We start from the raw sequence: 15,211 nt of genomic DNA, 5'->3' as shown, positions 1-15,211 counted from the left end.
TGTTGCCAGAGACGCAACCCAGTCCATAAGTCTTTTTATTCTGTATCTATGGACACGACCCAGTCATTCGTTTTTAATATTCCATTGTCATACTGGCTGGCAACGTTCTTATCCCTTGCTTGCTAGCTAGCCAACTACGGCTAACTTACAGTCACGTCAAATGTCAAAAAGAATAACAATAGCCGCATTTGCATTTGTTTAAGCTGTTTTCTAGTGACATGTATTCGGATACATCCATAACAATGCGCTAATGAGGCGCAATTTCACCTGGTATAGAAAATGTGCTCACGGGGCCTCCTGAGTGGCGCAGTGGTCTAAGGCACTGCGGCTAGCTGTGCCACTAGAGATCTTGGTTAAGGTCCAGGTTCTGTTGCAGCCAGTCGCGAACGAGAGACCCATGGTGCGGCGTACAATTGGCCCAGCGTCCTCCGGGTTAGAGGAGGGTTTGGCCGCGAGGGATGTTCTTGTCCCATCGCACACTAGCGACTCGTAGCGGGCCGGATGCAATAAATGCTGACACGTTCGCCAGGTGTACAGTGTTTCCTCCTTCACATTGGTGTGGCTGGCTTCCGGGTTAAGCGGGCGTTGTGTCAAGAAGCAGCGCGGCTTGGCTGAGTTGTGTTTCGGAGGACACACGGCTCTCGATCTTCGTCTCTCCCGAGTCCGTACGGGAGTTGCAATGATGGGACAAGACTAACTACCAATTGGATACCACGCAATTGGGGAGAAAAATGGGTAAATAAAAAATGTATTACAAAAATAAAGAAAATGTGCTTACTCGTCAGGACTGACACTGTTGGTCAGAGGCGGTAACCTAATCACTTCAAACTGAAGCTGGAAAGACTGCAAACTAGCTGCACTTCATTTCACCTTTTTTTAAAGTACATTTCTTTGTGTATGTATATGTATATATATTTTATTATTATTAATTTTATTTATTGATTTTAAAAAACAAATATATTCTTTTTGGTTTATCCATAAAAATGATTCCAGCTGATTCATGATTTCGACTTGCTGACAAACACTGCCTGCCCTGCTGTCTGTCTCGTCCCGACGTCCCGACACGTTCATTACTATTGGACAGCTGGAGATCGAATTTGAATATTAAAACAATGTTGCTGCAAATGTCAGAGAGACAGATGGCAAGGTTTATACAAATCTCTGCTGTTGAAAACGAAATGTTACTCTAAAAGAAATGTGAGATAATGTCTAGATGCTTTTTATAGTGGAGATCAAATTTATCATTTGCCTGGCAGGGTTAATGAGACAGTGGATTGCGCAGTCAGATGGAACAGAGTAAATAGGCATTTTAACGTCATAAATTTAGCCGGTGGTAATTTGTGGAATAGACACTGGCTTGAATGCGCTTTTAACCATTCAGCATTGGGGCGGCAGGGTAGCCTAGTGGTAAGAGCATTGGACTAGTAACCGAAAGGTTGCAAGTTCAAATCCCCGAGCTGACTTAAGGTACAAAATCTGTCGTTCTACCCCTGAACAGGCAGTTAACCCACTGTTCCTAGGCCGTCATTGAAAATAAGAATTTGTTCTTAACTGACTTAACTGAAAAATAAAAATAAATAAAGGCATTCCGGATTAGACACACCCGTTATATAATTCGCAACAAAACTGAAGTGTGCGCAAACATGTAAGATATATTTCGTCACCAATGTTTATTGAAAACAAATACATTTGCACAATGAGCACGTGTCTGTCAAATGCATCGTTACAGTTGGTTAGCTAACTAGCTAATTTTTGCCATATTAGCATTGACACGAAATCAGTCAAAACAAGGCATGGTATCAAGAACAAGATGAAACGAGCCACTTACGTTTTCCCCACGTCAGTTTCTTGTCATTCTTGCTAGCAATCTGGCTATTCCCCCCCACTTGTTCTTTACTGTTCTAGTGTGGTTGTGAACTAGACTATTTGAATTAGCCATTCAAGGAAATGTGTGCCATGTGTTACAGAGTACATATGGGTGCCATTATGTTCAATAGCAATTATGTTGCTAGCCAGTACCTGGTCCTTAACAGGTTGGAAAACACTGTTGTAAATGTCTGATTATTTGTTCTCCCTGAAAGGAGACCAGAACAAAGAGAGGAGGGTAAGGGTCTATACGTTCCTGCTGGAGCACTTTAGACACCTAGTGCTTTAACATCACCATCAAGATCAGCTAGAACATCCTAGGTAAGAGCAACAATTGTGGTACATTGCAGGGTTATCTCCAAAGAATGTAAGAGGGGCAATGTGCCACCTTCTGGACTGGCTGCATCACTATGTAAATACAAATATATATATATATTTATATATATAGCATTTTTTACTTGATTTGTTATCATTTAAGGACATTTTGTTTCCTCTACATTGCAGGAAATGGCAGTTAGTTGCAAAATATGAGTTCAAATGCATGCTTTGTGGATGGGGAGCTGCCCTTGGACAGTGGTGGGGAGGCGGTGCCTGCCAAGACATTTGGGATCCTCAGCCTCAAGGAGATCAAGCCGTCAGCGCTGAGTGGGGCAGCAGGGGCTGGTGGCGACGAGTAGATTGCCATGGCCAAGGTGGACCAGAAGAAGATAGTTTCATAGGTACGTTAAACTTTGAATATTGGTACTAGTAAAAATAGATTATGACAATTGTACTGTAAATAATACAAAAGGGTACCACTTGGTTGCAATTGAAGCTTTGTTTAATTATTTACTTTTACAAGCAACATGTATTAATAGTACACACACTGTTTTATTATAAAACAATTGTTGTAGTAGTGATAATATCACTCTTTATGTCATTTATATCCAGTGACTTACAATAAACATGCACATGTCCCACACAGTACTTAAAACCACAACTTGTGTTCCAAGCCACTAGAGGGCGCCAACGGCTAACTAACAAACCCCCATCCATCCTTTCATCCACCCACATCCAGAAGAAAGATTTGATCGATAACATGATTCCCATCATCATCAATCTGAAGAGCATGCTGAAACAGAAGCGCTGGCCAGTCCTGAAGGACATCATGGGCTCCCTCCAGGTAAGGGAGAGAGAGAAGACAGCCACCATCATGACATGGAGTCCATTGTCAAGGATAATGTCCCTGATAACGACCTTAGAAATTATACTGAACAAAAATATAAAAGAGCAATTTCAAAGATTTTACTGAGTTACAATTCATATAAGGAAATCAGTCAATTGAAATAAATAAATGAGGCTCTAATCTATGGATTTTATTCACATGACTGGGAGTACAGTTATGCATCTGTTGGTCACAGATACCTTAAAAAAGGTAGGGAGACATCGGTGGCATTGTGTTGTGTGACAACTACATATTTTAGTGGCCTTTTGTTCCCAGCACAAGATGCACCTATATAATGATCATGCTCTTTAATCAGCTTCTTGATATGCCACACCCATCAGGTGTATGGATTATCTTTATAAAGGTGAAGTGCTCACTAACAGGTATTTAAACACATTGAGCGAGAAATAAGCCCCCCCACCCCCCCACACTTTGAGCTATGCAGTCTGCAATCCCCATTCTGTTCGCCTCACATAACTCATGCTGTATTTGAACAACTATACATTCTAAAAACATTGAACAAGACTAGCTAGGCCAACGAAAGAGGACATGGACATTAACATTTTAAATGTGGCATTTTAAGAATATTTAGCTCTTCCAGCTGACGGACCTCCACATGGGGTCTGTGGTGTACACCACCGTTGGGTTCGCAGAATAGCAGTGGATACCTCTCCTAGAAACTGGACAGGAACATCAACTAGGCTATACTCGGATTCAGGTTGATCACTGTAGGTTTTAGCCTGACTCATTACGTAGAATAGAGGAGCACGTTGTGTTTACAAACACTGATAAAGCTTAGCTAATCAATTTGCATGTCCAAGAACACGCTACAACGCGCAGGGCGTTCTGTTCACAAACGCCGGGGAGAAGGCTTGCACCCCTAGCAACCCCACTATCTTACCTGGTAACCCAAATCCCTCCGCACTACCTGTTTTTGTCGCAGGCTGCTTTAAGCCTAACATTCATCAAGACCTGCCTGAGCTCTCTGCTGTGCCTTATCAGTTTGAGTCTTGCAAGCAAAAAGTTCATGATTTAGTGACATCATCCCTTACAGCTTCCCACAGCTTCACCACAATATTTTGGTTGTTTTTATGTGTTCTAAACCCAGAGGCACAACATCGCCATACTTACAGGAACGCTTTCGAAATAGACCAAACAGACCAGGCCAAGGTTTTAGGTTTGAGAAGTCAGTGAGAGAAGTGAAAGGTTCTTCCTTAGTTGTTAATTTTCTCAATCTAAAGGCACAACCTAGATTCAAGCCCATGTCTGAAGTAGTTGAACATGTTACTAAACAGGGCTGAAAAGTGACTGGTAGCAGGAATATATAACTACTTATGGTAATATATACATGTGAACAGGAGTAATATTGACCAGTAGCAGGACAAATACTAATGTTAATGGAAATCAATTAATGAACAGCAGTGTAACGGAGTAATACATCTAATCAATTACCATTTTAGCAGCAGGATAGGTTGTCTGAGTGGGTAGAGACCTGTGGATGGACATAGAGTCAGTGTGGATAGTCTGAGGGAGAGCAGTAGTTTTGATCCATTTAAGTCTGTTTGCCTAGCTGAACCTTGATGCACCGGTACCGCCTGCTGGACAGGAGTATGGAGAACATACAAGGGTCACCAGCATCATCTCATCTCTCGTTTTATGATAAGCATATGGACACATGTAGCCCACATGGAGGGTTTTTTACGTACATCCAAAAAGGAAGCTGGCGAAAATCATGTAGGCCTACACAATACCTAGATAAAAAAAAGCACTGTTTTGCTGCTTCCAAATTTGATCTTTTAATAAAGCTTGGGTGAATTTTCAAAGCAGTCTCAAGAGTCAAAACGTTTATTGCTAGGCTTTGCTACTTGTCGAACACAAGTAGCCTTCATTGAGGGAGGGGTTTTAATCAAATGAAAGCAAATGGTAAAAAACACAATTTTTTTCTGTTTCTTTAATACTTAATAGTATATGGGGCTTTGGTGACAAAACAGATGGCACTGTGATAGACTTCATCCAAGTTGTTGAGTAGAGTGTTGGAGGCTATTTTATCAATTACATCGCCGAAGTCGAGGATCGGTAGGATGGTCAGTTTTACGAGGGTATGTTTGGCAGCATATTTCTTGCGAAATAGGAAGCCGTTTGAGCGGTTGTTGGGAGCTAATCATAACTTCTGTTTAATTTTCACTTGGAGATTTATTTTCAGCTGCTGCTACAGCGGCACAAGTGCCAAACACACATTGTTTATTCCATGTGTAACTCTGTGTTGTTGTATGTGTCGAACTGCTATGCTTTATCTTGGCCAGGTCGCAGTTGCAAACGAGAAATTGTTCTCAACTAGCCTACCTGGTGAAAAATAAATACACACAAAAATGCTGTTTTTATTCAAATATAGAAGTATCTATCCCTGTCAATCCTGGTATTACAAATGCATTTTGAAAGATATCTGGCTGTTTAATATAGAATATGAAGCAATGTCTGAATCAGAAATTCAATTGTCTACAAGCTACATATTTAATTTCATTTGTCATATGCGCCGAATACAACAGGTGTAGTAGGCCTTACAGTGAAATGCTTACTTACAAGCCCTTAACCAACAATGCAGTTTTAAGAAGAAAAATAAATAAATAGAAAATAAAAGTAACAAATAATTAAAGAGCAAAGTAAAATAACAATAGTGAGGCTATATACAGTGCCTTGCGAAAGTATTCGGCCCCCTTGAACTTTGCGACCTTTTGCCACATTTCAGGCTTCAAACATAAAGATATAAAACTGTATTTTTTTTGTGAAGAATCAACAACAAGTGGGACACAATCATGAAGTGGAACGACATTTATTGGATATTTCAAACTTTTTTAACAAATCAAAAACTGAAAAATTGGGCGTGCAAAATTATTCAGCCCCTTTACTTTCAGTGCAGCAAACTCTCTCCAGAAGTTCAGTGAGGATCTCTGAATGATCCAATGTTGACCTAAATGACTAATGATGATAAATACAATCCACCTGTGTGTAATCAAGTCTCCGTATAAATGCACCTGCACTGTGATAGTCTCAGAGGTCCGTTAAAAGCGCAGAGAGCATCATGAAGAACAAGGAACACACCAGGCAGGTCCGAGATACTGTTGTGAAGAAGTTTAAAGCCGGATTTGGATACAAAAAGATTTCTCAAGCTTTAAACATCCCAAGGAGCACTGTGCAAGCGATACTATTGAAATGGAAGGAGTATCAGACCACTGCAAATCTACCAAGACCTGGCCGTCCCTCTAAACTTTCAGCTCATACAAGGAGAAGACTGATCAGAGATGCAGCCAAGAGGCCCATGATCACTCTGGATGAACTGCAGAGATCTACAGCTGAGGTGGGAGACTCTGTCCATAGGACAACAATCAGTTGTATATTGCACAAATCTGGCCTTTATGGAAGAGTGGCAAGAAGAAAGCCATTTCTTAAAGATATCCATAAAAAGTGTCGTTTAAAGTTTGCCACAAGCTACCTGGGAGACACACCAAACATGTGGAAGAAGGTGCTCTGGTCAGATGAAACCAAAATTGAACTTTTTGGCAACAATGCAAAACGTTATGTTTGGCGTAAAAGCAACACAGCTCATCACCCTGAACACACCATCCCCACTGTCAAACATGGTGGTGGCAGCATCATGGTTTGGGCCTGCTTTTCTTCAGCAGGGACAGGGAAGATGGTTCAAATTACAGGACCATTCTGGAAGAAAACCTGATGGAGTCTGCAAAAGACCTGAGACTGGGACGGAGATTTGTCTTCCAACAAGACAATGATCCAAAACATAAAGCAAAATCTACAATGGAATGGTTAAAAAATAAACATATCCAGGTGTTAGAATGGCCAAGTCAAAGTCCAGACCTGAATCCAATCGAGAATCTGTGGAAAGAACTGAAAACTGCTCTTCACAAATGCTCTCCATCCAACCTCACTGAGCTCGAGCTGTTTTGCAAGGAGGAATGGGAAAAAAATTCAGTCTCTCGATGTGCAAAACTGATAGACATACCCCAAGCGACTTACAGGTGTAATCGCAGCAAAAGGTGGCGCTACAAAGTATTAACTTAAGGGGGCTGAATAATTTTCCACGCCCAATTTTTCCGCTTTTGATTTGTTAAAAAAGTTTGAAATATCCAATAAATGTCGTTCCACATCATGATTGTGTCCCACTTGTTGTTGATTCTTCACAAAAAATACAGTTTTATATCTTTATGTTTGAAGCCTGAAATGTGGCAAAAGGTCGCAAAGTTCAAGGGGGCCGAATACTTTCGCAAGGCACTGTACAGGGGGTACCGTTACAGAGTCAATGTGCGGTGGCACCGATTAATTGAGGTACTATGTACATGTAGGAGTTAGTGACCATGCATAAATAATAAACAGAGTAGCAGCAGCGTAAAAGGGGGGGATGCAAATAGTCTGGGTAGCCATCTGATTAGCTATTCAGGAAGCTGTTCAGGAATCTTATGGCTTGGGGGTAGAAGCTGTTAACAAGTCTTTTGGACCTAGACTTGGAGCTCCAGTACTGCTTGCCATACGGAACACGAGAGAACAGTCTGTGACTAAGGTGGCTGCAGTCTTTGACAATTTCTAGGGCCTTCCACTAACCCCACCTGGTATAGAGGTTCTGGATGGCAGGAAGCTTGGCCCCAGTTATGTACTGGGTCATACGCACTACCCTCTGTAGTCCCATTCGGTTGGAGGCTGAGCAGTTGCCATACCAGGCAGTGATGCAACCAGGATGCTCTCGATGTTGCAGATGTGGAACCTTTTGAGGATCCATGTCAAATCTTTTCAGTCTCCTGAGGGGGAATAGGCTTTGTCGTACCATCTTCACGACTGTCATGGTGTGTTTGGACCATGATAGTTTGTTGGTGACGTGGACACCAAGGAACTTGAAGCTCTCAACCTGCTCCACTACAGCCCTGTCGATGAGAATGGGGGTGTGCTCGGTCCTCCTTTTTGTGTAGTCCACAATCATCTTCTTAGTCTTGATCACGTTGAGGGAGGCGGTTGTTGTCCTGGCACCACACGGCCAGGTCTCTGACCACCTCCTTGTAGGCAGTCTCGTCGTTGTTTGTAATCAGGCCTACCACTGTTGTGTCGTCTGCAAACTTGATGATTGAGTTAGAGGCGTGCGTGCCCACACAGTCATGGGTGAATAAGGAGTACAAGGGGTGGATGAGCACGCACTGTATGTGGGAACTCCTTCAAGACTGTTGGAAAGCATACCTCATGAAGCTGGTTGAGAGAATGCCAAGAGCGTGCAAAGCTGTCATCAAGGCAAAGGGTGGCTACTTTGAAGAATCTCAAATGTAAAATGTGTATTGATTTGTTTAACACTTTTTTTTGGTTGCTACATGATTCCATGTGTTATTTCATATTTTAGATGTCTTAACTATTATTCTAAAATGTAGAAAATAGTCAAAATAAAGAAACTCTTGAATGAGTAGGTGTGTCCAAACCTTTGATTGGTACTGTATATTTATTGTCACATAATAATATTTCAGTTAATAAAACCGCATACAAGCATTTTTTGCTTTCTTGAGGAAGACAGCTCCAGAATTAAAGTGTTTCAGCCTTGCTCAGTGATGTCTGTGGTGGTGGGGCAGCCAGCGGAAAATACGTAGAGTAGGGGTTGGTAATGTTCTCTTGTGGCACCGTGATTGGCTCAGTGTTCTGTCACTCATGGGGACACTACGTCACCGCAAAATCTACAGGGAGAGCTAGACAATTCAAGCCCCTTGGTTGCTGCCATAGAGTTACATCAGAAGTACCCATCCAAGAAGGCTCAAGGTAATTGGCCACAGATAAAATTACGTCAAATCAAGTTATATCTACTGTAGATTTGATTGGACTGATCGTGTCAACATCATACTTTCAAAATCTTAGCTAGCAGTCATCATGAATCAAGTCGACAATATACTGGCAAATCCTTTTCACCCTTGTCATATGAAGAGAAATTATAGATAAAACGTATCGGTGCAAAGAAAGCTCTGCTGTTGGGACAGCTTTATGTAGGCCCTAACAGTTTGTGGATACCGTTTGTCACCATTATAGTGAAATTTATGAAAAGTCTAGTGTTGTGTTGTGGCTTTGCTGGCATGCATTGGTGATGAAAAAGAAGTTTGCCTCACCAAGATTTACATAGTAAAATCACCACGGGTGGTATTTTCAGGTACTGTCAACAATTTACTGACTAAATGAAAGGTCATTAATGTAGAGAGAAAAGTTCTGCCATTAAGACACACATCAATGGCTGGCAGCCCATGATAAATCCCACCAAGAACAGTGTCCGGAGGTGGCCATTTCCCATTCGCTAAAGTCATCAGTTGGCACTAAGCTGCAAAGCTAGAAGTTCTACTATTTTAAAAGCTGCTAACCTAATGCCGAACCCTACACTTGATCCTAACCAAACTGCTAACCTTATGTCTAATGTTAAAGACCAAAAAGATATTTTCCCAACATAATATCCTTGTTACATGTTACACAGGTAACATAAACTAAGTTACATTCGGGAAAGGAGTCAGCACCATTTTCAGGGACCGGAGAACAGGTATGCTACATTTTGATCTTTCGACAGATGCCATTTGATCATAAGAACATTGTGATAATGTGTTTGGTTTGACTGTTTTTTCTTCTTCACAGGTTCAAAGACTGGGGAAGATGTCACCTGATCAGCAGCAAGTAAAAATTGTAAAGCGTTAAACCATTTTAAATGGTTTCAAATCAAATCCAGCAAAAGTTGTTTATTTTTCTCTTTTTCATGTTCTCTTCTGTCCGAACTGAACACACTCAATGTCCTATCTAATATTTTCTGTTTTTATTTTTGTAAATTAAAATCCACTGCACATGTCAGAATATTAGAAGTGAGTTTTATTATTCATAGACATACGGTTTAAGAATTCTCAGAGGATTTGTACCTGGCCTGAGATGGGTGTTACATGAGTTTGGTTCAGAAAATGTCATCAATAAATTAAACATGTGAACACTTGAAAAGCTTGAACCTTGACATGACTTCAATGCCAACCTCCAGCATTGGAGAAATTAGAGGAAGATTTTCAACACACTGATTTTCATGATCTTTGGATTGGAGGAAACGTGATTGGCAGTTAGTATTTGGCTTAGCTAGCCCCAACCACAGAACATGTATTGGAATACATCTTTCACTGTGTATTTACAACTAAATTGTAGTTTTTAAAGAAAGGGCTTGTAAATAACATCTATTTTCAATGCCTTGGAAGTTGCAGGTGTTTTCTGGCTTTATGGTAAATGTAGGCCACATGCTTTTGTGTTTCTCCATCCATTTAGTCTGTTAAACTTTGTATATGTTCTGTTTGTGTACTAGTGCTGTGTCTTTACTCTTTACCAAAAATAATTCCCACTATATTTAGGCACTAATACATCTCTATTTCTACTCCAATGGAAATGAGTTTAATCCTTCAAAGAATGTAAAACGAGAATCTATTTACAAAGCAAAGCAGATATGTACAAATTATTTGGGTGGGAAAATGTTACACTATGCCTTAAGAATAGGTGGCAATGTCATCATTCCTCTCAAACGCTGTTTGTAGAGTTAAAAATGCTATTTAAGTTTTTGTTTAAAAAAAAGTGTTGAAGCTGATCTATTGTTGTAATGGCAGAAGGCACTTTAAAAGGAATGATCTTTATCAATGTACAAATGAAAAACTTCAGTACCTGTTTTGTGAAAAACTATTTGTGTATCAGGCAATTGTTGTGTATGTATCTCAGAATGTTTTGTAACTCTTGGAAATGTCTGAAATGAATTTGGGAAAATGTCAAATACCATTTGTCTAAGTCGTTTACTTCAATTTTCTATTTCAAATTCAGTTTTCAGTTATTTTTGCCTGGAGTAGAGATGATTGAACAGTATTGATATCTTCCTATGTGTAAACATTAGGCAGATCAGCTCTACCATGACCATGTCTTTTTCAAACCATGGAAAGAGTTTCATATTGCCTCCTTTTGGTAGTTTTATATCTGATTATTCTCCAATGTTTTTCACCATAGTCTCGATTGGTGGGGGTGGGAGGGAACAAACTATTATCTATATACAATCAGTACAATTGTTAGCCAACATCAACCCTGTATTATTACAAATACTGAACATATTCCTCACATACAGCAAAAAACCCAACCTGGACAGTATATTCAAAATATACAAGATAAACAGAAAGCACAGAAGGACACTTAAAATCAAGGATATGCACCACTGATTGTGTACAGTGTTTCCTAGCTTTGGGCTGGTACTCTTTGAAGCCTCCTACTGTCTAAGACTATATCTACAATACAAACATCAACATGTAACTTTCTTTCAATATTAACATGGAAATCCCAGCAGTAAATAAATATCTAAGACCATTCTAGAGGAAAACCTTGATATGCTAGGTTTTGTAATTACATTTTGTTTTTCATGATCAGGAAAGGTGACTGTTTACAGCTGAATATTGAGGGGTTGAAACTATTTTTCCCAAAACAAAATAAAAAAAACGGTTAGTATTTTACAAATATTTAAAAAAGTAAACCTTTATCTATAGGCGTTTCAAAATATATTCCATCAAAAATAGTCTGACATTTTGCTGGTAGAAAAAAAAAGCTATAAATGACAAAGGTTTTTGAAGCAAATGTTTACAGTAGAAATGTGTTATGTTAGATTTACTTCAGAACTTCAGAGCTAAATACTTTTTTCCCTCCTAGCAGAAGATCCTACATAAATGTCCCCCCCGCAGATGATGTTAAATACCTTTTAAAACATGCAATAACTAACTTAACTCCATAATTTAGCAAAATAAGTTGATTGGTGATGAAAGCAGTCAACAAGTTGGTTTCAAAACTTGTCTGTAACAATGGTTAACAGTTCTATATAGATGTGAAAACTTGTCTGTAACAATGGTTAACAGTTCTATATAGATGTGAAAACTTGTCATCTTTGGCAAACTTGAATCATTTCAGACATGCTGAGAGCTCAAGGCACGTACTGTGTCAGCTCACTGGTCATCTCACACACTTAATGAGTTCTGTCCAAAGTACCACACCTTTCACTTCCATGCCCTTCGTCTTTCTCTTCAGATGACAAACGAAGATTTGTGTCGGAAGTCTCCCTGGAATAAAAAGGAAGAGCAAGTAAGCTAAAGTTAAAGGACTGCCTAGTTGAACTTTTTTGAGTTAAAAAAAAAAGTTCTTTACGCACCTCGTCCTCGGCTCTGACGTAGTCCACTCCTTCTCCTTTGGCTGGTGCTTTGTAACTGTGAAACACAACGGAGACATGATCAGAAGGCATTATGCTGTTGCAAAAGCAACACATTTCTAGAAAGAATTGTTCCATGCATGTTATAAAACCTTGGGCTGTAAGTTAACCAGGTCAAGCTGTGAGGTCAAGTTTGTTCATAAAGTCTAAATTGGCAAATGTTAAACCTCAATGAGCCATGACCCATCCCTATTGCCGCTCAAGAGGAAGTTTCACTCACTTGTTTCCAGTCTGTTTCTGGCTGGCGAAGTAGCCACGCTTGTACGCAAAGCAGAGGCCCACTGTTATGCACAATAGCACCACCACCAGCACTCCCAGGATGATCCTGGCGATATTGATATCATCTGGGGAAGAACAACAGGAAGAATGAAGAATTGATGTTGAGATACCTTCAACTGGCTCTTCATGAATTGAACACCGGACTACTGGGATGACATGCTTCAACAAACAACATGTGTCTTGTGTACAAATTTGTCAGCTGTCAGACAGACTTACAGATTTCCATTGTCTGCGGTCCACACTCTGAGTGGCCCGCGTCGTTCTTTGCTCGGCAGAAGTACTCTGCTGAGTCGTTCATTCTGACAGCACTGAATTTCTGCAGAGGAAAAACCAACAGCAGCAAGTCTCAATTACACTCCGTATAAACAGAGTCCTTTCATTCTGGTGTATTTACTGCATGTGGGAAAGTGCAGGCTTTATAACGAGGTTCAATTTGAATTACATTGGAGGTGGAACTGTCCCGAAAATGAGTTGCTTTACTGTTCAACAGATATCCCTTCAGTTCTCGTTGTATGCTGTCTCCCATCAGATTTTAACCCACGTTAATGAAGGTCTTGTCCTCTAATTCTAGTCCTGTTACTAATTAGTTAGCTTTCAGTTGGATATGAAAAGCAGATTTGGCATCATGTGCTGGTGGTCTTCAAGGACTAGCGGACAATATGAACAGTAGTAGGTTGTGACTCCCTGGAAGTAAAGTATGTCAGTGACAGCCAGGCCAAACTTTAGAAGCCAGTGTAAAGGTTGAGTGGAGTGAAAAGGCCGAGCCACTGACTATCTGGCTGAGCAGGGGAGAGGGAGTTCAGGAATGTACCAATGAGGACAGCAGATTCCCCTAATGGCTCAAGCCCCCTCACACCATCAACTGTCACCCCAAAATATCTGCCCCTACCGCTGGGGGCAAGGCCACCACCCCCGCAGCCTTGCCTTGCACTACAGTGGCCCCTTCCCTCCCAGTCACCGCACACAAACAAACACTCACCAGGGTGCCTGTTTCGGCATTGAGCGTGTAGGAGGAGTTGATGAACTTAGGGCTGGTCTTGGGGTCATCTGGGATTTCCTCCTTGTTGCGGAACCATTGGTACTGAGACTTGGGGAAACCTTGATCCTCCACGCATCGCAGCTCTGCCGCCATCCCTACAGGCACCGATTTGGGGACAGCACATTTCGGCACCACTGGCTTCACTGTGGACACAATCACACATTTAGCAATGGCAACATTCAGCTTCTGATTGTGTCAAAAACAGCATAGCCTATGATACACACTGAATTGTAGTTACTAAGCCAATGAATGATCTCGGAGGGTGGGTATGTGTTTTTTGCCCCGTGCCAAACCCTGCCAACACTTTCCATCTTTAGCACTGCGATTTAGCGAGGGTGCAGTTTCAGAGGTTTCCCCATATAGCTCAGAACACGCCTTTGGGGCAGGGACGGGCCTGTCAAAAAGCATCCTCATACAGTACGTGTGCCAAAAGGTTGGCGTGACCTAAAACACGGTTTCAGCTTACAGCATCGATAGTTGTAACCACTAATGCAGCTCCGTTTTAGTAAAACAGGAAAAACGAGTCCCTGTAAACTGATATGGCTGTTTTAGGTACAAAGACTACATGTTCATTGTGTTTTGTATGTTATGTTTCATAGCAACTTTCAAAGCTTCAAGGTTTAAGACTAACGGCAAACATTTTAGCAGGGAAATTATGAGATGCATTAAATCATGATGAGATGATGAGATGCATTATTGCAACGCAAATGACTGATGGCAAACATGCAATTTCACAGAGGTAGCAGCAATGCTCCCTTCCCCAAACATGTCATTTCAGTCATAGCCACAAGGTGATGCATCTTCGTGTGGGTGTATATTCTTGAATTTATTCTGGTTTCAATATTATACCACAGTTTACTGTAGTAATACAACTAATGATGTGCTTCTGGTGCAAGAGGCTGATGATGATGTGTTGAGCAGATGTGAAGAAATGTGGCTGGGTGGGATGATAGACCTACCTCTTACGACGAGGTTGATCAAAATCTCATCAAAGGATTTAAGGTCAGTCTGGGCGCTGACCTCGCAACGGTAACTGGCTGAGTCTGATCTTGTGGCGTTGGTTATCACCAATGTCGCAGGCTCTCTGATCATTGCTCTGCCCTCCAAATCTCCTGCAGGATTAAAAAACATGCTTTAAGTTGACATTGATTTAATACAGGAATAATTCATGATGAATATAAAACAGAATGTCGTTCCCTCATTAGTCCAAGTTGTTTGTGTCTGTAAGAAGATTTGAACATTTTTTGGGGGGGTTTTGTCACTTTGATATTGATGTTGAAGATATTAGTGAAGACGCCATTATGACAAAACACTCCGTTGAGTCTGTTACCTGAGATTTTCTTCTCAAAGTAGACATAACTGGGCTCCCCATCCTTAATTTTCTTCCATTCGATTCTTGGGTTTTTTGTGGAGATGGACTCTATCAAACAGGACAATTCGATAGCTGCCAGAGGAGACAAGAGGGAATTAGATTTAAGGTTTTTTTTAAAGGAAGAAGCAGAGGGTCGATGTTATCTACTTCTGGTTCCTTAGTGTCATGTCAAGGTCA

The 15,211-nt window shown here is 40.8% G+C and overlaps 1 protein-coding gene and 1 long non-coding RNA gene across 3 annotated transcripts in view; one reads left to right on the top strand and one right to left on the bottom strand.

The window, feature by feature from the left end:
• The first annotated feature begins 687 nt into the window (after positions 1 to 687).
• Positions 688 to 9,859, top strand: LOC112245042. 2 transcript variants are annotated; one of them, XR_002952674.2, is made up of 5 exons: positions 688 to 735; positions 2,082 to 2,187; positions 2,371 to 2,585; positions 2,924 to 3,028; positions 9,725 to 9,859. It is a non-coding gene; the product is annotated as an uncharacterized LOC112245042 (long non-coding RNA). The 2 variants fall into 2 exon arrangements; XR_002952673.2 differs by lacking the exon at positions 9,725 to 9,859 and having other exon boundaries at positions 2,924 to 3,174.
• A 75-nt stretch (positions 9,860 to 9,934) lies between these two features.
• Positions 9,935 to 15,211, bottom strand: part of LOC112245043 (junctional adhesion molecule 3B-like) — a 54,068-nt gene continuing 48,791 nt past the window's right edge. Inside the window, exons 3-9 of the mRNA XM_024412986.2 lie at positions 14,993 to 15,106; positions 14,622 to 14,774; positions 13,603 to 13,805; positions 12,840 to 12,939; positions 12,565 to 12,688; positions 12,288 to 12,342; positions 9,935 to 12,198 (exon numbers count right to left, since the gene is read on the bottom strand). Of these exons, the coding sequence (XP_024268754.1) occupies positions 12,163 to 12,198; positions 12,288 to 12,342; positions 12,565 to 12,688; positions 12,840 to 12,939; positions 13,603 to 13,805; positions 14,622 to 14,774; positions 14,993 to 15,106 (785 nt within the window). The 3' untranslated portion in view covers positions 9,935 to 12,162. The remainder of the gene's footprint in view (positions 12,199 to 12,287; positions 12,343 to 12,564; positions 12,689 to 12,839; positions 12,940 to 13,602; positions 13,806 to 14,621; positions 14,775 to 14,992; positions 15,107 to 15,211) is intronic.

Source organism: Oncorhynchus tshawytscha, linkage group LG09 (genome assembly GCF_018296145.1).
Source record: "Oncorhynchus tshawytscha isolate Ot180627B linkage group LG09, Otsh_v2.0, whole genome shotgun sequence".
Lineage (NCBI taxonomy): Eukaryota > Metazoa > Chordata > Actinopteri > Salmoniformes > Salmonidae > Oncorhynchus > Oncorhynchus tshawytscha.
This window is presented reverse-complemented; position numbering and strand designations above follow the sequence as displayed.